This window comes from Muscardinus avellanarius, assembly GCF_963383645.1.
Source record: "Muscardinus avellanarius genome assembly, chromosome: 3".
NCBI lineage: Eukaryota > Metazoa > Chordata > Mammalia > Rodentia > Gliridae > Muscardinus > Muscardinus avellanarius.
The window spans coordinates 167028412-167054098 of NC_137788.1; the positions used below are offsets into that span (position 1 = coordinate 167028412).

Consider the following 25687-nt stretch of genomic DNA (forward strand, 5'->3'; position numbering starts at 1 on the left):
GTATCTTTCTTTTCATACACAGAATAGTGAGAAATATTTTTGAAATATGCATATTTTTCAGTAGGGGAGTCATGAGTGGATTATTTTACATTTCTCATATTTTTGTCCTTGTTTTCCCAGGGAGAAATGACATAGAGAGCACTGTGACTTTAGCATCCACCCAAATAAGAGTGGGAATGGTAAAGATCTATCCCAGCATGTCTCCATGCTATAGAATCCCAGGGTAAGCACCTTTTCTTCTCCAGAAAGTGGTCCTGGCATAGTTTTCTGACTGATGTTGGTGATGGATCAAGTCTCCTTTAGTCTTCAAATGATAGATATCTACTAGTTCCATCCCACCACCACATGAGCAACAAGTAGATAACACATCCCAACAGTGCAGGACACAACCATCATTGGGAAGCCCAACCTGAAACACAAAAAGAGACAAGTTACGGTGTCCGGTAAGGACCAATATGTGGGGATGCATCACATGTCACATTTTGTTTGTTGTTATGTTGTTTCATGTGTTATCTTATTGCCTCAGGATCTTTATATATTCAAACCTTCATTACCTTTTATTTGTAAAACATTTGTTTTAGCTTAGATTATGAAGATGCATGTTTCTATTAAATAATTTCCACTGAGTGCAATTTAGAGACCCACTTCAATGTTTTTTTCAAAATGTTAGTGGATTTTTGTGGCTTTCATTTGTTCATCTGCAACACTGAAGGGTAGATCTTTCATGCATACTATCAGGCCACTCTGTAAATCTCTGGATGTTTCCTGTAGCTATGTCAAGTTCCAATTCTTAAATTGAAATCTTTAAATCTCCTAGGTTTCCCAGAAAGCCACTTTCTTATTCACTCCCAAAGCTTCTTGCACTTAAAGTTGAAGAGTAGAATTAGGATATGTTAATGTTTGGAGTTAGAATATCCCCCAGACCTCATTGTAGACAAGGCAGCCATGTTGGAGGTGGGACTTGGTTGCTGAGGAGGGAGCATGGCTAGTGTTTCTGGGGCAGGTTGCTGCCAATTCCTTCTCTTATCTCTCTTTGCGCCAATGAGCTGATAACAAATTCCTTCTTCTGCTCCCTGCCATTATGCCCCAGGAACCCAGAGCCCCGGCACATGCTTTGCAGCTAGCATAAATGGACTGTATATGGACTAAAATCTTCAATATAATAAGCAAATAAATCTTCCTTCTTCTAAGATGTGTTCAACAGATATTGTGTATCAGAGCAGTGAAAATATTGACTAGAACAGAAAACAAGAGTATCTATTATCTAAAGACAGTAAAAGAGAAGAACAGTATTTTGTTTGCTGAAGTATAAAATGAAGGGATAGATGTCAACAATAACAGTCATAATAAGAGAATGTGTGTGCCTCCCTCAACATACATGTATTTCTTCCAAGTCTTATGATGATTCTTAAGTACTTGTAGGTTCCTATTTGGCGTTTGTAATATGTCCTCAATAGCCATTGCTACTGCTGCTCTGTCACTAAGGAAGTCCCAGAAAGATTACAGTTTGAGTCCAAAATGGATAAATATTCAGCAGTAAAAGACTAATGTGTGACAATTACAACTGGAGGGATTATGATATTCTTTCCTTCCTGGCTATGCACGTGGATCACAGCAAGGTTCTCTCTGCAAATATATTATCAACACAGGAAATGCATCTGGGAATAAAACAGCCTTTTATATTCAAGAGCAGACTTTTACATTAAAAGAAGGTAGTAATATTGTCTTAGCTCCTTTTCTTAATGCATTTTTATATTTAAAAAATCAGGTTTCAAAAAAGCTATTTAAGTCCAGGAAGATGGCAACCAAAGGAAGCGGCACATATCAGTCCTGCTGATACCCAATCTCCATTGTTTTAAAAGCAGAATTCTTATAAAAGACATAAAACTATAGACATAAAAAACTATAACTATTTTTAAAAGCACATGATAAGTACACACATGGCAGGAAAACAGCTAGAAGACCAATCAGAGAGTAGAAAAGAAACCCACCCACCTTGGAGCCAAGGGTGCCACTGTGGTGCCATCTTTCCTCAGTGCACCCAACTCCAGAAACCAACAGGGAAACAACCAAAGATTTGAAGTAAGCGACTACAGATCATCAGAATTGTAAGTCATCAGTTCCTCCTGTACAAACACTGGCTACAACTTGCAGCAGTGGTGGCTGAGCTCATCACGCCTTTCAGAAATCCAGACCAGCATGCAACAACACTGTAAGTGAAGCCGCCATCCCCACAGGAGAATACCCAGCACAGCGACCCCAGGGACTTGTGCAGCTGCGATAAACTCCCTGGGTCTGAGACTTTGCAATTCAACCCAGCGAAGGTGTGGGTGGAGTCTGCTGTTGGACAGAGCAGAGACTCAGATAGACTCAGGCCCTGCATCAGTGGAAAGTGTGGGAGGAGACCTATGCTTAACACTAGACTCAACTAGTAGGATCTCAAAGATCACCACAGACCACCCAATCATGGTGAATGGGGAGAGAAGTCAGACCAGACCAGCCCTAGATGTGGAGAATAGAGACTCTTACATTGAGTTTGGTTTCAGAGGCATCCGCCACCTACTCAGGCAGAGAGAGACCGAGAATTCACATCCATAGAAAGCATGGAGGGTGACCTGCACTCAACACTAGATGCAGCCCCATCAATACTGTCCATCTGCATAAACTGAGAACGACTCAGAGAACCAGGCTTGCAGCAGGAAACATGCAGGTGGCACTCAGTGTCTGCACAGAGAGAGACTGCAGAGGCCTAGTCTGCTGAATATTCATATATTTGTAGGATTGCATTATTTTGTTGTTGGTTTTGGTATGTGTATACTTGTTTGTTTTCTATCTCCCCATACTTTCTCCCAAGCTTCTTCCTTTATACATATTTACTCTCTTATCTCCAGCCCTTTTCTTTCTTTTTCTTTTATTTTTCTCTTCTCTTCTTTGTCTTGTATTAAATTCACTTTATATCACTATACTAAAAACCCTACATTGGTTACTAGAATACCACTACATATTCACTTTCTCTAATCTCTACTATATACTACCTTACCAAACTCATACTCTCATCCTATTTGATGCTATCCGTGGTCTTACCCTATTCTGCATTTATGACTTTACTTCCCTCCTCACTCAACCTTCACTGTTGAATACAACACAACTTGCCCTTATATATACCATCTGACACCTAGAGACTGACAGAAACCTATCAAAAGCAGCAGATAAAAACTTATGAAATCATGAGAAGGAGGAATAACAAGAAAGCAATGAGTTCCCACAACCCCACAATAACAGAACCTGACAACACAGAATTGCAGAGATCTCCAGAAGGTCAAATCAGGAATGTAACTGAAAGACCAACACTATTAAAAGAAATAGATGGCATTTTTTATATTTTTCTGGCTCCAAAACCCATATTTATTCCCCACAAGAGGTAAGATAACAAAATACTCTAAAGGGTCTGATTCTCAATCCTGTTCATGTTCAGTTGCTTGACCCAGGAAAAGTATTATGCATATATATGACTCAATTTATTCACGTATTTATTCATCTATAAAGTGGGGTAATAATTTACCTACTTAACAAGGTTCTTGCAAAGACTGCATAAGTTCACTCTATGTTTTAAAAATCTTTTAGAACAGGATCTAGCCATATATGAGTCATCAGCAAATGCCAGGCCTGGTGGTGCACACTTGTAATCTCAGCATTCGGGAGGCTAAGACTTGTAGTTCATGGACAGCCTTAGCTACTTAGTGGGACCTTTGCAACTCAGTAAGACCCTGTTTCAAAATTAGAAAGAAAAATATAGGGCTGGGAGTGTAGCTTGGAGATAGAATGCCCCTAGTTCCATCCCCAGTACTGCAAAATGAAAAAGTTGCAGACAACATTGACAATGTTGTACAGTAAGAAGGTGCCACCTTGAATGAGAATACACTGTTGGTATCTACTGTGTCTTCTACAGTGAGATGCCACAGATGTAGAGATCAGACAAGAAGTTCAAAGCAGCTACAATCAGCAATTACAATCAGCCTGACACAAAGCAAAGAAGCAGAAAGTCTCGGAAAAGAAAGAGAAGATACAAAGGAGGAGCAAGTGGAAATTTTAGAACTTAAAATTAAACATCAAATAAAAATAAATATATGGGCACAATAACATGATGGAGAGTAATAAGAAAAGAATCAGTAAGCTGGAAGGCATAACAACCAAACAATGAAGAAAAAGATAGGCTAGGAGGAAAAAGCCCTCTAGGACCTAGGACATGAGAATAACATGAAACATTTGTGTCAGTGGAAGGCTAACAAGGGAGGAGAAAGAGGGAAGAGATGAAAAGCTATTCAAAAAAATAATGGCTGAACTTTGCAAGAGATATAAACCTGAAAAGTTAAGAAAGTGAGCAAATCCCCCAAAAGATAGACTGCCCCCAAACAATCTCTACCAAGGCACAATATAATCAAGCTCCTGACAACTACAGAAAATTCTTGCTGGCACTAAGAGATAAATGACATTTACCTGTAGGTAAAAATAGCAGTTTTTCTCTTCAGATACCATGGATGCCAGCAGGAAGTAGAACAACATTTTTCAGCAACAAAATTGCTGAAAGATAAGAGATACCAACCTGGATTTCTATATCTATCAAAAATATCCTTCAGGGAGGAAAGAGAAATGAAGACATTTACAGATAAAGAAAAACTAAAAGGGCATCCCGCTAACCCTAAAAAATGTTGCTAAAAGGTCTTCAAACAGAAAGGAAGGATAAAAGAAAAAAATCTTGCAGGATCAGGAAGTAAGAAAAGCAAATTAGAAAAATACAGGAAAATAAAATAAACTGTTTTTCTCAAGTTGTTCAACTTCGTTAGTTGAAGTAGAAATTATTTCAAAATATCTGGAACAAAGGATTTTGAATGTTTCACCAGCAAGAAATGATAAGATGATGTTTTAAGATGCGTCTTAGTGAACATTCTCACTTACCACACAACTGAGAAGAAGGAAGATTTACTGGTCACAGTATCTTTTTTTAAGATCTTGAAGTTTCCACCCATACCAGGCCGGGTTACACCTGCAGAGCTCAGGCATGTTGGCGGGAAGTAGAGAGGGAGAGAGGAGGGGATCCAAGGACACAGCAAGTCCCCAAGCCTCATCCCAAGGAGTCACCTTCCCGGCCACACCCACTGCGCAGGGTCCTGCTCAGTAACACCATCCAAGTGGATTTACACAGGAAGAGCTTACGACTCTCATGGCTCAATGGCATCCATTCAGAACATTAATGCTCGAGCCCTTGAGAGGACATTCAATATCTAACCATAACAAGTGGTAGCTGTGCTGATTTTATTGATTTGATCACTAAACAATGTATGTGTGTATCAAAACATCATATTCTAACTCATATTTACGTACATATATTATGTCAATTAAAAATAAAACAAACATTATTACTTTTCCCAATGTCATCCTCAAGGAATACACAAGAATAAAGAGAATTATATTGTAAATGGGTGAGAATCAAGGGACCTAAAGGGAAGCAAAGTTTCCATACTACACTCTCCTAAAGAGACAAAATGCCGATAATGAAGAGACAGGTCAGAAGGGAGATGGCGACTGAGAGCAGCGTTTGCAAATCCTGCTAACACTTGGTCACTATTGCCCCCAAAACAGAGCACTACAAAACCATATAATACATTTAGTAGAGGAATAACAATAATAACCACAAGAGACTGAAAAAAAGAAGGCCCCGCCTGCTGCACAGTTGGTGGGGGCCACTGGTGGCACAGCCTTCCCACACAGCACCGCACACCAGAGAAAAGGATTTAAAGGGAGAGATGGCGGACCCACAGTCTGCAAGCAAGCTTGTGCGAAGACCTCCTACAACTTCCAAGGAGCTAAACGTGCCACCAAGAGAACCAGAGTAGAGTTCAGCACCCACCACTCTCATGGCACGCCAACGTGATGCCATCAACCCAGCAACAGCCCAGCCTTCCACGTCCCCCCAGAGTTCCAGCTCAGTGAGCACCTACAGCATATACCAGCTGACACCTAGACACTGAGAGAAGTCTACCAAAAGCAACAGATGCAAACATCTGAAATCATGAAAAGGAAGAACAACAAAGGAGCAATGAGCTCCCACAACACTACATTTACAGAACCTGATAACACAGAACTGCAGAGATCTCCAGAAGGTCAAATCAGGAATGTAATTGTAGAATTAATACAGAAATGCCAAAAATAACTTAGAGAGAGTCTGAAAGAAATAAAGGATGCAATCACTGAAGTAAAGGCATCTATTCAAACAATAAACACATGGAGACCACATGGAGAGTAGAATCTCACTACTAGAAGCTGATCACTCCAAAAATGAACAAATAGTCCATAACATAGAAAAAAACAATTCAACTGCAGGAATTAGACATTGAAGAAATATGGGCCCATTTTATAAGAGCTAACTTAAGAATTATTGGCATAGAGGAGGGAAAAGAAGGTGAAACCAAGGAGCTCAATAATCTTTTCAAAGAAGTAATAGCAGAAAATTTTCCAAACATTGAGCAAGAGATTGACACACAGGTACAGGAAACTTATAGAATCCCTTTTTAGACAAGATCAGAGAAAAGATTCTCCACGCCACATAACAGTCAAAATGAACAATGAGAAGCCAAGGAGAGAATTGTAAAGGCAATAAAAACAAAAGACAGAGTGACATACAGAGAGAAAACAATTGGAATCACCACAGAATTCCCAAACCAAGTCATGAAAGCCAGAAGGGCCTGGAGTAACATATTCCAAACTCTGAAAGAAAACAACTTGCAGCTCAAAATTTCTTACCCAGCAAAACTATCTCTCAAACTAGATGGGGAAGTAAAATTCTTTCATGACAAACAGAAGCTCAAGGAATTTATGTCTCCAAACCCAGCACTAGAGAAAATACTCAAAAAGATTAACTAAAAAGAAGAAACAATAAATACATGAAATAACGAGAGAAGAATTTCTATCCAACAGACAACTAAGAATAGAAGAACAAACAGTATTTCAAGCAGAAGTAAAATTTCAACATGTCAGGAATTAAAAATCATCTCTCAATAATCACACTGAATGTAAATGGCCTCAACTCCCCAATAAAAACACAGAGTTGCAAAATGGATTAAAAACCAGAATCCATCTACATGCTGCTTGCAAGAAACACACCTTACAAGTAAAGATAGCAACAAACTCAACATAAAGGGCTGGAGCAGGGTAATCCATGCCAGTGGAACTCGAAGAAAATCAGGAGTTGTAACTATAATATCAGATAAGTTAGAATTCAAGCCCAAACTCATCAGAAAAGATGGTCATTTTTTTACTGGTAAAAGGATCAACAGCATGAGGAAATAATGATAATCAACATTTCCGTCTCAAACATAGGTGCAGCTACTTTCATAAAACAAACTCTTTGTGATATAAAGCCACATATAAATCCCAGTACAATAATACTGGGCGACTTCAACACACCTCTCACACCATTAGATTGATCTTCTAGACAAAAGGTCAGTAAAGACATCTCAGACCTAAAGAACACCATTAATCAAATGGACCTATTAACACACTTCAAAGCCCTTGAAAAACAGGAACAATTTAACCCCAAAACCAGAAGATAGGAAATTGTTAAAATCAGAGCAGAAATAAATAAAACAGAGAATAAAAAATGATACAGAAAATCAACAAAACCAAAAGCTGGTTCCTCAAAAAAATTAATAAGATAGATAAACCACTAGCCAATCTAACAAAAAAGAGAGAATCAACCCAAATTTTGAAGATAAGAGATGAAAAAGGAGAGATCACAACTGAAAGTGCAGAAATCCAGAGGATTATCAGAAATTACTTTGAGAAACTATACTCCAACAAAATGGAAAATCTGGAGGAAATTGACAACTTCCTAAACAAGAAGACATAGAAAATTTAAACCAACCAATAGCTATCAAAGAGATTGAAACAGCAATAAAGACATTACCATTTAAGAAAAGCCCAAGCCTGGATGGCTTCCCAAGTGAATTTTTATAAAACCTTTATAGAAGAGTTAATCCCTATACTCCTCAATCTATTTAACAAAATAGAGAGAAATGTAACTCTCCCAAATACATTCTACAAAGCCAACATCACACTAATACCCAAACCAAATAAAGACAATTCAAGGAAGGAAAACTATAGGCCTATATCTTTGATGAAGTTTGACGCAAAACTGCTAAACAAAATACTAGCAACACAATTTCAAAAACACATCCAGAAAATCATACACCATGACCAGGTAGGCTTCATCCCAGGGATGCAAGACTGGTTCAACATATGAAAATCAATCCATGTAATTCATCATATAAAGAGAACCAATCAATGCGTGGGATTGTATGAAACTGAAGAGCTTCTGTTCAGCAAAGGAAACTGCCAAGATCCTCAACTAAGAGCCAACAGAATGGGAAAAGATTTTTGCCACCTATTCCTCAGATAGAGGACTAATATCTAGAATATACAGAGAGCTCAAGAAACTCAACACCAAAAAACCAAATAATCCAATTAAAAAATGGGCAAGTGAACTTAATAGACACTTCACAAAAGAAGAAATTCAAATGGCCAATAAATGCATGGAAAAAATGTTCAACATCACTGGCAATCAGAGAGATGCAAATCAAAACCACCCTGAGATTCCACCCAACTCCAACTAGAATGGCAATCATTCAAAACACAACAACAAATGCTGGTGAGGACGTGGAGAAGTGGGAACTCTAAAACATTGTTGGTGGGATTGCAAATTAGTGCAACCACTTTGGAAAACAGTATGGAGGATCCTCAGAAGAATGGGAACAAATTTACCATTTGACCCAGCAATACTTCTAGGTATCTACCCAAAAGATAGGAAGCCAAACTACCAAAATAATGCATGTGTATCTATGTTCATAGCTGCACAATTCACCATTGCCAAACTATGGAAGCAGCCAAGATGTCCATCAACGGATGAATGGATTACAAAACTATGGGATATGTACACAATGGAATTTTACTCAGCCATAAAAAAAATACAATTACAGCATTTTCAGGGAAATGGATAGAACTGGAGAACATTATGCTAAGGGAGATTAGTCAGTCACAAAAAGTAAGAAATCAGATGTTTTCAGTAATATGTGGAAGCTAAAGTGAAATGGGTCATAGGAGGAGCTCCAGGTGAAAAGGGAGATCCTACAGAAGGGCAAATAAGGCAACCTAACTGCGGGGATGGGAGGGGGAACAAGAGCGTTCTAAGGCACATGATGTATTTAGACAAATGTATCAATATCAACCATTAAGCCAAGCCTGGGAGGGAGGGTTGGGGAGGAAGTGGGGTGGGTTTGGATGGGAGCTGACTGGGTGACATGTGCATGTATGTCCACACAGGTCTTTTTATCTCACTATAATGGGTGGGTTTGGATGGGAGCTGACTGGGTGACATGTGCATGTATGTCCACACAAGTCTTTTTATCTCACTATAATGTATGAATACAATGCAGCAATAAAAAAGAGATAAAGTGCCAGTAGTCTATGTTGTTATGTCTCTGCATGTGATATGAGCAACCACTACATGGTTTATAGAAACAGGTGCATTCAAAAATATGAGAGATACACCAAAATAAACTCTAAGAAGTAACCCATAAAAGGCAATAAAATTAAGTAGAACTAAAGAGATGGGCAATCGACATAAAAATAAAATAGCAGATACAAGCCCTAATATTTGATTACTTGCATCAAATGTAAATGGTCTAAATATACCAGTTAAATTCAAGAATTGCAAAGTAAATAAAAAACATAAAACTACCACATACCCCCTGTAGCATCCACTGTGTTCTATCTACAAGACATTTATTTCAATTATAATAACATAGGTTGGCTGAAAAAAATTATAAAAGAAGAGAAACCATGAAAAATTAATTAGAAGAGCTAGAATTATTATAATGCTACCATGTGAAATACATTTCAGAGCAAAGAAGACGTCCAAAGATGGCGTGGTGGCGCATGTTCATAATCCCAGCATTTGGGAGGCAGAGACAGAGGATCATGCCTTGCATACAACCTCAGCTACCTAGCAAGGCCCTTCACAACTCAGTGCGACCCTGTTTCAAACAATAAAATGAATAAAATGACTAAAAAATAGTACCAGGGTGTAGCTCAGAGGCAGAATGCCCCTGGGTTCTATCCCCAGTACCACATAAAAAGAAAGAGAGAGATAGGCAGATAGACAGACAGACAGACAGACAGAAAGGGAGGGAGGAAGGGAGGGAAGGAGGAAGAAAGAAAGAAAGAAAAAAAGAAAAAAAATGTATGCACAGGGCAAAGAGAGATATTGTATGTTGACAAAACAGTCAGTCCACCAAGAGGTCATGGTAATCCTAAATGTGCATTCATCAAATAACTGAGTTGAAAAATACATGAAGCAAAACTTAACAAAACCAATAGGAGATATTGGCACATAAAAAAAAGAATTATAGATTGATAATGTCACAGTCATGACTGAAGACTTTTACCTTCCTCTAAGCAACTAACAGAATTTGAAAAAAGTTCAGCAAGAATAGAAAAGAACTCAACAAATGTCTTCCAACATTTAAAGCTCACTAATATTACAGAACACCTTGTCGAAAAACTGTAAAATGCACATTCTTTTCAGCATCTAAGCACAATAGATCAGACCCTGGGCCATAAAGAAAGAAAACCTTGACTGGTTTAGAGCAATCAAATCATATATTTTCAAGAAAATATTATAGATTACATGGTTAGAGAAAATTCATAACACTGAGTGTTTACATTAGAAATCAATAATTTAAGATATCAATTTAAGGAACTAGAAAAAGAATAGAAAAACACAAACCAAGCAGAAGGAATACAATAATAAAGGTAAAGACATAAATCCATGAAATTGAAAACAAAGACACACAGAGAAAATCAGTGAAAACAAAAGCTAACTCTTTGGAAGGAGAAATGAAACTAATCAGCTTTGAAAAAGAATGACAAAGCAGAAGAGAGAAAAGACAGAACTGAGGAGTGTCAGTCGAGGACACTCCACAGACACTGGACCCAGAAGGGCGGTGCTCTTCACAGCCCTATGCATGCTCATCTCAGGACAGTGATGAAATGCTCTATGACACTATTAAAAAGTTAAGTTACCAAATACCTTCCAAATAGAAAAAAAATCCCCCAATTGTAAGGACAAATTGTTCCACCAGTGAATTTTATCAAACATTCAAAGAACTGCATTAATTCTACAAAAGTGCTTTCAGAAAATAGAAGTTGGGGAAACATCATTTTCCCACTCAGTTTGTGAGCCAAATATTACCACAATCTGATAAAATAACCCAAGGAAGAGAAATAAAAATACTGTAGCTAACATCATTCTTATTGTGAAAGACTGAATACTTCTCCCAAAGGTTCTCACCAATCTATTCAAAATAGTATTGCAAACCCTAGCCAGTTTAAAGAGGTAAGAGACATACAGATTGAAAGAGATGTAATAAGACTGCCCCTATTTGCAGATACAAAAAGCAACAACAAATACAAAACTTCTAGTGAGATAGTTCAGTAAAGACCATAATACAAAATCAACATTCAGACATCAGTGTTTTTGTATATACTACTGATGAATACATGAACATCAAAATTAAAAATACAATACCAATTTTAAACACTCTGAAGAAGACTAAATACTTAAGTATCAACTTAAATCCTTTACAAAATGCATGCTGTAAATTGCAAAATGATAATGAGTGAAGCCAAAGGAAGCCTAGATAAATGGAAAGAGACAGCAGATTCCTGAATGGACACTCAACATGGTCAAACTGTCCATTTGTCCCAAGTTGATTATGAGTTTAGCATAATTCCTATTACAATCAGAGCAAGGCATTTTCTTGTCTGAGGCAAGCTTATCCTAAAATTTACATGGAAATGTTTAGGCTCTAGAATGAGACTCTGTTTTAAAATAAAAATACAAAATAGGGCAGACGGTGTAGCTTGGAGGTCAAATGCCCCTGGGTTCCATCCCCAGACTCACAAAAAAATTTAAATTAAATTAAATTAAGGTGTTTAGTATATAACCAGCAATCAAGTCAGTGTGGCACTGGTGGAGATACAGACACATGGGCCAGCACATAGAATCCAGAAGTAGACCCACAAAGATATGCCCCACTGATGTCTGAAACAGGTACAAATAGAGAAAGGAAAGATAACCTTTTTATTCTATATGATTTCATTATTTTGGTGCTGGGAATTGAACCTAAGGGCATTCTCTCTCCAAGCTAAACCCCCAGCACGATTTTTTTATTTTTTATTTTGAAACAGGGTCTCACTAAGTTGCGGAGGGCCTCACTAGTAACTAAGGCTGGCCGTGAACCCAGGTCCTCTTGTCTCCGCCTCCTGAATGCTGGGATGACAAGCGTGCGCCACCATGCCCGGCTAAGGATGATAACATTTTAAACAAATATTTCTGGAACAACTGGGTACCCAAAAGCCAGAAAATTAATTTCAACCTCAGCTTCATACTTTACATAAAAATAGTCTATAATGAAGCATAGGCTTAAAGGCAAAACATAAGACTATACGACATTTAAAAGAAACCATAAGATAAAATCTTTGAATCCTATAGCTTAGTAAGAAGTTTTTAGACATGATAACAAAGCCAGAATTTCATGAAAGAAAAAGCATTTGATAAAACTGACTTCATCAAAATAAAAACACCTTTAAAGCCTTTTTCCTCAATGAAGACTCTGTGTGGAGAACATAAAGACAGGCTATTCACTGGGAGGAACGTTTGCCAAGGACTCCTAGCCAGAATATATAAAGAGCTCTCAAAACTCAACACTATAAAAATCAAACAACCCAATTGAAAAATGAGCTAAAGACATGGAAGGACACTCTACTGAAGAGATATATGAATAGCAACTCAGCACATGAAAAGATGTTCAACATCACCACCTCAGGGGCACGAGAGACGCTGCATGGCTGCTAGCAAGGGGGATGTGAATCTGGTGGGTGGCACTGTTCCTGGGTTGTGTGAGAGCCCCTTACCACAGGTGAACGTGCAGCAGGATGCCCACTGCAGAGCCAAAATGTGGCGCACACTTGCCATCCCAGGATTGGGAGGCTGAGACAGGAGGATCATCGTTCGCAGCCACCTTCAGCTACTTAGGCCCTTTGCAACTCAGTGAGATCCTGTTCAAAATAAAGAATAAAAATTGGGCTGGGGGGTGTAACTCGAAGGTAGAATGCCCCTGGGTTCCACCCCAAGTACTGGGAAAAAAAAAAAAGAATGCCCACTACCGGACATGGTGGCGCACACTTGTAATCTCCGCGCTTGGGAGGCTGAGACAGGAGGATCGCATAGGTTCGAAGCCAGCCTCAGCTATTTAGTGAGGCTCTCAGCAACTTTGTGAGACCCTGTTTCCAAAGAAAGTATAAAATAGGTCTGGTAGTATAGCCCAGAGGTAGAAAAGCCCCTGGGTTCCACCCCCAGTACCACACACACACAATAAAGAATACCTGCTGCACACCTGCCCGGGAAGCAGACCCCCACGCAGCAGGTACTGCTGGCCTGGGAGGAGTCCACATCCTGGGGAAAGAGGGGAGGTGGCCCAGACCTGGGAAGAAAGGTGAACTGTGAGGATGACAAGACACCCTTTGTGTCCATCTAATAAGACAAAGCCTCAGACAAGACTGTGATTATGACTGTGGAGACATTTTACATTCACTGAACTTCAGGCCAGGCAACTCCAGCCCTACCCAAAGCCTCCTCACTAATGGACCCCATGGAGTGCAAACTCACACCTAGCCAGTGGAAAGAAAAAGGGAGAAACAGAGACAGACATTCATGGAGAAAAAGAGAGGGCGGCCGGAGGGGGTTTAGGCCAAACACCAGCGCTAGTATTTTCAGCGTTAGCCTCATTGTCTGCTGGTGGAGTATTCAACAAAGAACAATACTTACATCCGAAGATACTTGCACATGAAAATAAGGTTCCTGAAAGAGCCCCTAACTAATAAAGATGCTCTTAGTTGAATTCCATAAATATAAAATCTGCTATTCCGCTGGGCATGGTGGTACATATTTCTAATCCTAGTACTTGGGAGGCCAAGACAGGAGAATAGCAGGTTTGAGACTAGCCTCAGCAACTTATCAAAACCCTGTTTCAAAATTTAAAAATTAAAGTTGGGCGTGGTGGCGCACACTTGTAATCCCCACGCTTGGGAGGCGGAGACAGGAGGATCGCGCAGGTTCGAAGCCAGCCACGCTGGCATAAGAAACCCTGTTTCAAAAATATAAAATAGGTCTGGGAGTGTAGCCCAGAGGTAGAAGGGCTTCCAGGAACCCCAGTATCACAAAAAAAAATTAAAAATTAGAAAGGGCTAGGGGTATAGCTCAGAGGTAAAATATCACTGGGTTCAATTCCCAGTAAAACAAACAACAATGCTAATCCAGTCCAAAGAGAATTCACCTATTCAATGGCCCCACTTTTATAGACCAGGCACCAACAAACTATAGTTTACCCACCCACCACCACCAAGTCTTCCATTGGGAGGCAGACACCCTGGCTCGTTCACCACCTGTCTGGCTGCTCTGGATCTCCCCAGGCAGAGTGGAGGAGGGTGGTGTGGCAGGGACCCTGTGGTCCACACAGTCTGGATACTGTCACTCTCTACAAAAAGCATGTGCTGCCCGTTAGACCCCAGGAGGGTGAAGGAATGCGTAGGCATCTCCGGAGCGCTCACCCAAATTCAAGGAACCGAAAACTTTCTAGCCACAATGTGCTGAGCCACAACATCAACTTACATCTTAAGTGTACAACTCTTTTTAAAAAGTAAGAGGAAACGAGTCAGATCCCCTATTTTACTTAACTTAAAGTATCCTTTAACAACTGGCTTAGGAATTTTTTTTTTTTTTGCCATATGATCAGCATAAAAATGTAACGGAATGTTTCACACTGTTCTTTAGTGCTCCGTCTTTGAAATCAGCACAGGGTTTCTGCTCACCCGAGCCCCTCAGTGGGGCTTGGTAGCCACAGTGGCTGGGGGCGGGCCGTGGGTGCTACTGCATTGCGCCCGTCTTCCAGCTGGAAGCATGTGAAGAGACAGGTCCACAGTGGAAGTTGCCACAGGGAGCTGGCCCTGGTGGCACTTGCAGGGAGGGCGCCTGTGGACGGAGCGGGCCCTCCACACAGAAAGCCGGTCTGAGACGGGCACACTCAGGTGCACACACAGACCCAGCCAGGAAGCTCCCTGGGTGGCCTCGTCCTTATGTGTTTCAGAAATCGTGGGGAAAAAAAGTCTCTCTAGTATTCATTAGGGTCAGGACGAGCGATAAAGGTGTTTACTGGAGGACAAAGGTGGCGCTGCGAAGCACGGAAGCACACCTGAGTAGGCAAAGGCCCAGGCAGGCAGGCCTGCCGCCTCCCAGGACTTCAAAGGCCGGGGCGGCCTGCTGCAGCCCTGCTGTTCTCTCCCTCCTTCTGTGTCTTACTGCTTCACTCCCTGCCCTGCAGGGAGACAGCTGGAAAGAGATTTATTTGAAGAGAGGAGTAATGGCTTCCTGTCCCTGCCAGCAAGACTCCAAATGCACTGATGCTCTATGTTCGCTGGGAGCCTCCGTTTCCCAGCAGATCCATTTGTCTTGCTCCCAGAGGCTCTTGGGAAAGCAAAACCTCTACCGACAGACATAGGAGCCACGAGTCTGCTCAACATCAGCACCACTATAATTTCATTTCCCTCCAGGATTCCTTTCAATCCATTCTGGCTCAAAAAACACTTGAATGTCAGAATACAAACCAAGATGCCAGGGGGATGCCCAGGCAAACCCTGCATTACACGTTTTAAGTTTCCAGTTAAAAATATGCAGACGCTGGCTTGCAGTGCTCCAAGGGACCAAGGCTTCCAGACTGCTAAGAAATAGGCTGCCCAGGACCTGCCTGGGGCAACCTAGAGAGCTTGGCATGCTGGACAGAGCTGGTTTCAAAAGGAGCTGTTAGCTAAGGAAGTCTCCTACTTTACATTTCCTTTCCAAAGGGCTTTATAATTAATGCATCATGAATACAGTTCTCAGTCACAAAGCCTTTTCTTTTCATCTTGTTTATCGTCAAAGGTGAGGTGTGTGTGTGCGCGCACGCCTGTGTGTAGCTGGGAAGAGAAGCAGGGGCCCCACTCTTCACTCCTTGGTAGGAAAGCATAGCGCTACTGAGCTACACCCATCTTGGGTACTCTTGTATTTGAACAGAGGCAAGAATAGCCCTTGTTCCCACAAGGCCTAGAGGCTGATCACGGGGACATACGGCTTCCTCCTTTCTGTAGCCAATAGGTTCCTTGAGATCCTCGGCCCCTTGGTCTGTCCAGGGGCCCCTCTCAGGCCAGGGTAGGGGTCACAGTCTCACTTTCAGCTCCATTTGAATGGCCTGGCCTTCACTCACCTCCTGGGCCCTCCAGGGTGACAATTAGCTAGTCCCCCTTTGTGAGTGACTGGAGAAGCCCCGCCCCCCAGCAGGGTGAGGGTGCTGAGGAAGCAAGTGGCCCCTAGAAGGGGGCCTGGCTCCTGGGCCTCCCGCTCCTGCTCCCACTCTCTCTGCTTCATCTCTCTGAATCAGCCCACTGGCCTCTGCTTCTCCACTGTGCATGAAGGAACATAGCACTGCACCAGACACCAAGCAGACGCTGGCTCCATGCTCCTGGACTGTCCTGCCTGCAGGATTGTGAGCTAAAACAAGTCTCTTTCATTTATCACTCCCCCAGTCGAAGCAGGGTGTGGTGGTGCCCACCAGTAACCCCGATACTTGGGAGGCTGAGACAAGAGGATTGGAGTTTGAGACCAGCCTTCACAACTTAGCAAGAGCCTCGGCAACTTGGTGAGACCCTGCTTCAAAATAAAAGATAAAATGGGGCTGAGGGTGCATCTTGGAAGTAGAATGCCCCTGGGTTCAATCCCTAGTACCACAATCAATCAATCAATCAATCAATAACACAATCATATATTTTGCTATAACAGCACAAAAATGAACTAAGACACACCAACATAATGTGACCATAAAAAAGGGAAAAGCCCCCTGTGTGGAAAGCTCGTGTTTGGTGAGATCACTGTAAGAAGAGGTTTTGAATCAGGTACTTGGACGGGGGCAGTGGGGAGGGAGCTGGGGAAAGTTTACCAAGTGCTCTGTGCATATATGTCACTGTCTCTATGATGTGAGACTATAACACAGCCATAAATATAAAAAATGCAAAAACATGAAATAAAATAATAATAAACTATATAATCCAAGAAAGAAAAAGGAGGTATGCGCTCATCTGATGTTAAGTCAGTCTCTGTGGGCCTCTTTCCTGGTGTACATGGTTTGTACAGTAAGAGACGGTCTACACATCAGGAAAGTTGTTGCATATCTGTTTTTAAAAGAATTTTGTATCAAGAGCTAGGCGTGGTGGCGCACGCTTGTAATCCCCACAACTTGGGAGGCTGAGACAGGAGGATCGCACAGGTTTGAAGCCAGCCTCAGCTAATAGTGAGGCTCTCAGCAACTTAGTGAGACCCTGTTTCCAAATAAAATATAAAATAGGTCTGGGAGTATAGCCCAAAGGTAGAAAGCCCCTGGGTTCCATCCCAGTACTGAAAAAAAAAAAAACAATTGTATCTGTCAGCATTCTTACAGCTATAATATAAAGATTGACCATGTAACTCAGAGAAAAGCAGATTTACTTTATGGTTTGGGATTCAGTCCATGTGAGGCTGGGCATCACAGATCTCAGGGGACAGAGAGGAAGAGGGCAAGGCTGTGTTCTTCACATCATAGATGCCAGAAGCCAGAGGGGGAGAGAGGGAGGAGGACCACATATAACCCCAAGGCCACAACCCCAAGGACCCCTCCTCCAGCCACACCCTGGGCCACCGGGTACCAGCCAGGTCAATCCATTACACTAGATCTGCCCACTTCTAGGATTACCTCATGACTCAATTATATCTATCCTGCATATTCCTTAGGACCCAGAAACAAAAAATAATGTGGTCATCTCAGAAGTCATGGCATGGCCAGATGGAAGAAAACACAGAAGCAACATCCCAGGGTGCCCATGGAGACATCTTCCCTGCAGCGGCAAAGTTAGCCAAGGAGAAAGAGGGGTAGACAGGAAGGTTGCTGGGAGGACCCGCTCTTGCCAGCGAGAGGCCGCCACAGAGACAGGGACGGAGACTAAAGAGTTCTGGCACTGGTAAAATGTGATGCAGTCATCTCCTTGGAGGAGGAAAAAGGAAAGAAAGCAGGCAGCAATGTGACTCCTGCCCTGAAAGTTGTGCCGTGAGTCTCTTTACATTAACTGCTTCAACAACCGGCAGTGTGTACAGCTTTACCCCTTCATTATGACCAGAACACCGGGGCTCAAAGAAAGTGCTCTAGAGATCTGGCACAGAAATTCACCAGAACTTTTAGGCACTAAAGTTCTAGGGGTTTCCTTTCATTTTTAAAATGTCATAAGTGACTTCTAGTTTTATATCATTGTGGTCAGAAAGGATACTTGTCATGATCCCAAACACTGAAAAATGTTTTATTTTTAGAATTTTATTGGTGTGATATAAATACACATCTTAGTGAGCCTAATCCCTATATATTCAATTCCTTTAAAGGAAATATTTTCCCTAAGCAACCTGAAAAACTGGAAAGAAGGTAAACTCTGGACTCTGCAGACTTTTCTGCCAGGCCTCTGCCTATTCCCTGGTACACTGCCCAGATGGGTCTGGCCTGGCCAGGGGCCAAGACACTATTCCACACCCCTGCATTGGCCCCAGTCAGCTCCTGGGTGCCATTCCTGGGGTGGTGGGCTCTGGATCCCAGCAAGGGTGTGCTGTAGCCGGCAGACACCATGAGGGCTACCACGAGCCTGTGAGCCTTCCTGTGCCACAGATGCAAGCACGTGGGCGTGTGAGGGGGAGCCTCCTCCCAGAGGCTCAGCCTGCCTGCCCTGGTCCCAGTGTGGGCAGCCAGGGTGTCCATGAGCATCAGCCAGTGAAATCCCAAGGTCAGATACAGCTGAGAAACACTGACTGAGGAGCCACACCAGTTGCTCAGGTAATTAACCACAGGGCTCCGCAGGGTCTGATATCCAGTGAGCGCAGTGGTGCTCCAGAGACTGGATTATATCATGCAGAGTTCTCAAAATGAGTTTGACCTGGAAGCTCTCTTTCTTGAGTTACTCTAAGCATTCGTGTTCTGAGGGAATATTCTTTAAAGAGGAATTGGAAGGAGGAGATTGTAGGACTAAGAATTAGGGAGCTATCAGGGGCCAGAGCCCATCTAAAAAAGAAAGAAAGGAAAAGCAGCCAACTTTTATAACTGACTCGCTACAAAAATATGAGGGGGAAAACTTACACTGTGGTCTAGTTCAGAGTTACTCTGAAACTAAATACAAGTACCGTGGCTTTCTCATTCTAAGCCAAATGTCTCCTCGTAAATTTCACTTCCAGAAATCCAAGACTGTGGCCACTGAGCACATCAGCAGCGTCTTAACAAGGGCATTGTTAGGAGCAAAGCCATTGCCGCAGAAGCATTCGCTTGTCAGCTTATTAACCATCCTCCCGGGCACAAGGTCAAACCCCACTGCACTCATGGCTCCTGCATCTGGCTCCCGTAGCACGTGGAGACGTCAGCTCTCCCTCCAGGTGTGTGAGGGCCACTTCCCAGCCCCTCGTATGTACTCTTTTCCGCATCCAGCACACCCGGTTCTCTCAACTCCTTGTCAGATGAAACAACTTCTAAATCTTGATCATTCTCATTCTGAGGATACTGGCCATTCCCTCTTGTCCCTCCCTCCTCACATTTTTAAGCCAAACTGCCGCAAAACCACATGTGTAGAGGGCTCACTATTATTTAGTCACTCAAATATTCACGTAGTTTACTATCGCCTTTCTACTGATGAACCCTGACTTCAGTGAGATCGCTAAGTCTCAGCTGATTAAACTGAGATGCTTTAATGTGGAGATTGTCCCAATAAAATATACTCAGAGTATTTTCTAATTCAAGTTCAGGGACAATTCTATCACAGATATTATCATCAGGGACATGCTAAAATGTTTGTATTTTGTTGACATTTTTAAAAATATCAAAAAAGTATAATCAAAAAAGTACAATACAAAAAGTATTTGGTAAATCCCCAAATAAAAGGTAATATTTTTCTCTTTCTCTTTGTGAGGGGATGGTAGTTACTGGGGATTGTACCCAGGAGCATACTGCCCCTGGTCTGCACCTCCATCTCTATTTTATTTTCAAACTAGGTCTTCCTAAGTTATTGAAGTCTGGCCTTGAACCTGTGATCATCCAGTCTAGAAGAAGCCTGAAAAGAGTAACACGCCATAGCACATAAGAAAAAAGTCCAGACAAGCCACAACTCAAGAACCAGTCTTGAATCTGTGAGAGACTGAAGTGTCAGAGCAATTGACTACTCTGGAATTTAAGCAAAGGCTGCTGTTGGCCCAGGGAAACAGGGCATGAGCCCCTGCTTACCTGGGGAAGCACTTGCCAGATGCTAACATGAATATTCCAGCCCCAGACCTCTAAGGAATGCCAAAAGCAGAATGTGAGCCAGCAAGAGAAGATGAGAAGCCTGGGGCTCCAGGTAAACGAGGATTGCACACTTGCTTGTACCCTCGCCACCATTGTCCTCGCTGAGTATTCACAGAAGAGAAACAAGGGAAGCATCTCTGTGGTGCTGGACTGGCAGAGGGTCAGTACCCACCAGGTATGGCAGCAGGCCTGGGTCTTCCCCCATGATCTCATGAGGGTCTATCAGGGCTATGTATCGACTGTCCTGAAGAGCGCATGTGTTAATGTTCAAAGCTGATGTGATTACGTCGTGAAGGTTGTAGTGTCGTTGATGAGCCCGCTGTAGTGGACTGACTGGGGAACTAACGCAGGTGGAGATGGTTGGAGAAGGTGAGTCCCGGTGGGTTGGCCTCAGGGACTGTGCTTTTGCCTTCGAATCTCTTTGCTCGCTCTCTGCGTTCCTGACCTCCGTGACGTGAGGAGCAGGTCCTGGCACTCTCCCTCCGTCTACTGCCGCCATGCTCTGAGATCCATAGACCTGACCTCACACGGACTGAACCCTGAAATCTCCAAAGCTATGAGCCAGTCAATCTCCCCTTTCCCAAGTTGTGTGGGCATTTGTTTTGGATTACAGCAGTGAGGATGTTGGCCAAGACAGGGACGAAAGTCCAAAACTGCTGTGAGCAAGGCAGCAGGCGCTGTGCCCCCGGCGCTGAGGTAGACCCTCTGCAGCAGGCAGACAGGACAAGAGGCTTCTCAGGGGAGGAGAGCAGGAAGAGTGACCAGGCTGAGAAGCGCAGCTCAGAGAACTGCAAACACTAACAGTCCGCTCACTTATGACCCAGGGACATAGCTCCTGCCTAAGACAGAAGCTCAGTCAGAAAAAATAACACCACCCACACCACATCCCTGCCAGGTGAAGACGTGTTCAGCAGTAAGTAACAGGACAGAATAATAACTCTGAGGAGAAAGTCAAAAGTGCAGAGAGAGGCTCTCTCTGATGATCAATGCCAAGAAAAGAGCTAAGAAATGAAGATGCAAATGACCTTAATAAAAACCCTCCGGCAAACCAGTCCCCGTCCTAAAACACACGGTAACACGAGAGGAACCTGAAGATCACAGGGCCCTGGGGTGACCATGCCAATGACAAGCCTAGAGTCCAGGCTGAATCAGGCCCATACGTTGAAAGGCTAACAGAAGGAAAGGTGTATTTTCAGGCCAAAAATAAATAATAAATATTGGCCTTATTTTCTACTATCTATCTTTTGACAACAAAAAAAAAATGTTGAGACATGTAGATAAGCCGGGCACGAGGGACAAAGCACGCTCAAGAGACAATGCAGGCAAAGGACCCGGACTCAGGTAAGACACTTTCAGTTTAGAAATTTTAATTAACTATTAATACACCTAATGAAAAATATGGACGACACAGAAAACTGAATGAGTAACGTTAGCAAAGAGGTGGAAAGTATAAGAATCAAATGAAATGCTAGAACTGAAAACCATTTTAACAAAGATGAAAAATGGAATTGACAGGCTTGCCAGGGGACTCAAAAAGCTGAGGAGTAATGACTGAACCCAAAACAGACCAATAAAAATGAGCCGAACTGAAACATGAGGAGAAAGAAGAAGAAGAAGAAGAAGAAGAAGAAGAAGAAGAAGAAGAAGAAGAAGAAGAAGAAGACGACGACGACAAAGACGATGAAGAAGACAAAGAGAGGAGGAGGAGGAGGAGGAGGAGGAGGAGGAGGAGGAGGAGGAGGAGGAGAAAAAGAAGAAAAAAAGATGGTGGACCAGAGGGAGGCACCTCCCTTGGTTGCCTTGAGACTTGGAATTGAAACAGTAGGAAGACTGCTTCTTGGCAAGAGCAGAAGATCAGAACTCAGCAGAGGCAAGACAGTCAAAATCTAGCTGAACTAGAAGCTGCACAAGGAGCAGAGGAGAGAAAGAGCTCCGTGGGTCTCAGCTGGTGAGCGGAGAGCTGAGGCGGGCGCATCCTGGGGAGCCCACGCTGGAGCTGGTGGCTGGCGGATTCCAGCGGCTCTGAGAGATGAGTTCCAGCAAGGAAGCTAAATCCTGTCGAGCCAGTGATTGCAGAGAACCAGCACCACAGAGTAATCACATTCCCCTCTCCATGCTCAAAGACCTCAAGACTGAACTCTCAGGCCACTCAGCCAGACTATCCACAAACTCCCAGGGCTGCACCCGAACTTGTCGGGATGGAGAACTACAGATGCTTCCTGCAGGAACCCAAGTGGCTAAACAGATCCTGGCAAGACTGTGAGCTGCTGGGGAGAATGTGGGGAAACAGGCACTGCTACACACTGTTGGTGGGACCGAGAACGAGTGGAGGTTCCTCGGAAGACTGGGAATGGAACCACCATAAAACCCAGGTCTACCTCCTGGTGTCTCTCCAAAGGAGCTGAAGTCAGAATTTATGGTGACGCCGCCATGGCCATGTCTATAGCAGCACGATTTACAACAGCCAACCATGGGACCAGCCGAGGTTTCCATGAACAGATGGATGGACTATGAAATTATGGGATATAAACCCGAAGGAATTCTACTCGACCATAAAGAACAAAATGCTGTCTGCTGTCATTTGAAAAACATGATGAATCTAGAGAATATTTGCTGAGATTAGCCAGCACAGAAGGTGGGGGCCATGCGTTTTCTCTCACATGTGGAAGCTAGGAAGAAAATGGGATATTAGCAGGACTCAGATAAAGGAGAAGAAACTCCAGTGGAATGGTGGAGGGGGTCCAGTGGAGGAGGGGGCTCACTGAAGAAAACACTTCCATTGATGCTCTGTACATAAATAAAAATTTCAGTCTCAATATTGTGGAAGGGAAGGGGAGGAATGGGGAGGGTCTGGGCGAAGGGAAGCTCACCAAGTACTGTGTGCATGTGTCCCTATCACTCTGGACCTCATTACAACGTGAGATTACAGTCAACAATAAAAGTAGGTTTCAAAAGGAGAAAGACATAACAGCATATAAAAATAGTGGAACAATATCAAACCATCTAATATGTAAAACTGAGATCACAGAGGTCAACAAAAAAGAAATAAATTGACAGAAAAAATAGCCAAAGATCTTCTGAAATTAATGACACCAATCCACACACCCAAGTAGTACAGAAAACACCAAGTGGCAAAAAGCAGACAAATCAAACCACACCTAGGTATGTCAGAGTCAAACATCTGAAAACAGAAAGCAGGGAAAATCTTAAAGGTAGCTGACAAAAACAACCACATTACACAGAGATGACCAGAGATAAGAATCACAACATACTTCTTGCCAAACTATGCAAACCAGAAGATGATACGGTGACACTTTTGTGGTACTAGGGAAAAAAATGCCAACGCAAAGTTTTATGCCCAGGAATAAATACATTTAAGAAACAAAGAAGACTCAGCAATTCTACTTACCAGATATAGGCAGCAAGAAAGTGGAAAATTAGTATACAAATTCACGTACACACATACTCACAGTAACACTATTCATAACCTCAAGAAGGTAAAGCAGCCTAAATGCTGTTTTATACAAAATCTAGTATATCTATACAATGGAATATTGTTCTGTCATAAAAAAGGAATAAATTAGAGCCCGTTTGTGGACTAGAAGCTTCAGCCTCTTGTTCCTTCATAGAAGCACTAAATAAATAACAAGAAGCTAATTAAAATATAGGAAGTTTGGAAATCAAAAATCTAAAGCAACAGAGCACTAGATCCAGAAAGAGCCACATTAGCACAGTAGAATTGTTTTGTTTTTATTCACACTTGCTCTATACTTTCTCAACCACAGCACAGCCTGGGGAAGCTGTGTAGCTGCTCCCAAGACCCTTTCTACAAACCTCTGAGAACAGAGAGAATTGATTTTGCAAAGTTCTGACCTATCTAGGAGCTGCCAGAAGTAAGGGTCTTTGTGATGCCGAGCTTGAAAGTCCACACAGACAAAGGATGTGGTAGCTGACCCCATTAAGGCTGCAGGAGATGACAGAACCACTCGTTCCTGAAAGAAGAGAATATCGGTAGAGGAACAGACTAGAAGAACCAAGGAAACGCCTGAGGAAAACAGGGTGAGACCTTGGGGAATCATGGCATTTAAAGCAACCTCGTATGAGGGCGAATTAGGAGACAAACGTGTGCACTGAGCCAAGAAGGAGGCGTGCCCAGAAAAGGCCTGAGGAGGCCTCAATCCCAGGCTGGGATGGTCAGTGAAGACCTGCCCATGCACAGAGCCAGGTGGCAAAGATTGGGAGAAATGGCTATTATTTCTCAAATACCAGCTCTCAAGAGAAGATCACAAGGAATACAAAGATATGACCCAGAAATAACCTCTCACATATATGGTTGAATGATTTTCAACAAGGATGCCAAGACCATTCAGTGGGAGAAAAACAGCTTTATTTAAAAGCTGTATTAAGGAAACTGGATATCCACTTATTATACCAGCTACATAAATAATTCAAGATGGACGAGACCTAGACAAAGAGACAAAATTATAAAATTATTAGGAAGAAAATATAGAGGAGAGCTTTATGGAACTGGGTTGGCAATGACTATTTGGATATGACATCAAAAGAGAAGGCAACAAAAGAAAATACATAATTGGCTTTCATCAAAATTAATAACTATTGTGCAGCAAAGGACAGTCAGCAGAGTGAAAAGGCAAAGCACAAAATATCACAGCCAATCGCAGAGTAGGAAATGATGGCATGCATTTGCGTTTCATTAATGGTTAAGCTCTTATTGGTTAATACCCCAAATGTATAAATCATTCCCACAGCTCAAAAAAAAGTCTCTAATAAAAAATTCTCACAGGTTTTAAGTAGACATATCTTCTAGTCTGTTCCTCTACCGATATTCTCTTCTTTCAGGAACGAGTGGTTCTGTCATCTCCTGCAGCTTTAATGGGATCAGCTACCACATCCTTTGTCTGTGTGGACTTTCAAGCTCGGCATCACAAAGACCCAAAGACACACAAAGGCCAGTAAGCTTTCATTGAATGGAAGGTGCCCATGTCACTCATCATCAGGAAAATGCTAATCAAAACTACAATGAGATATGGCTTCACACCCATCAGATTTGTGAAAGGAAAGAAAAGAGGTGAGAGAAGGAAAGAAGGAAGGAAGAAGGAAAGAAGGAAGGAGAAGGAGGGGAGGGG

General features: G+C 42.4%; 1 protein-coding gene across 1 annotated transcript in view; it reads right to left on the minus strand.

The window, feature by feature from the left end:
- Positions 1–324: 324 nt before the first annotated feature.
- The window catches only part of OCA2 (OCA2 melanosomal transmembrane protein), a gene marked incomplete at both ends in the record, with an annotated part of 223570 nt that continues 198207 nt past the window's right edge, over positions 325–25687 (minus strand). Inside the window, one exon of the mRNA XM_080691713.1 lies at positions 325–409. Within this exon, the coding sequence (XP_080547839.1) occupies positions 325–409 (85 nt within the window). The remainder of the gene's footprint in view (positions 410–25687) is intronic.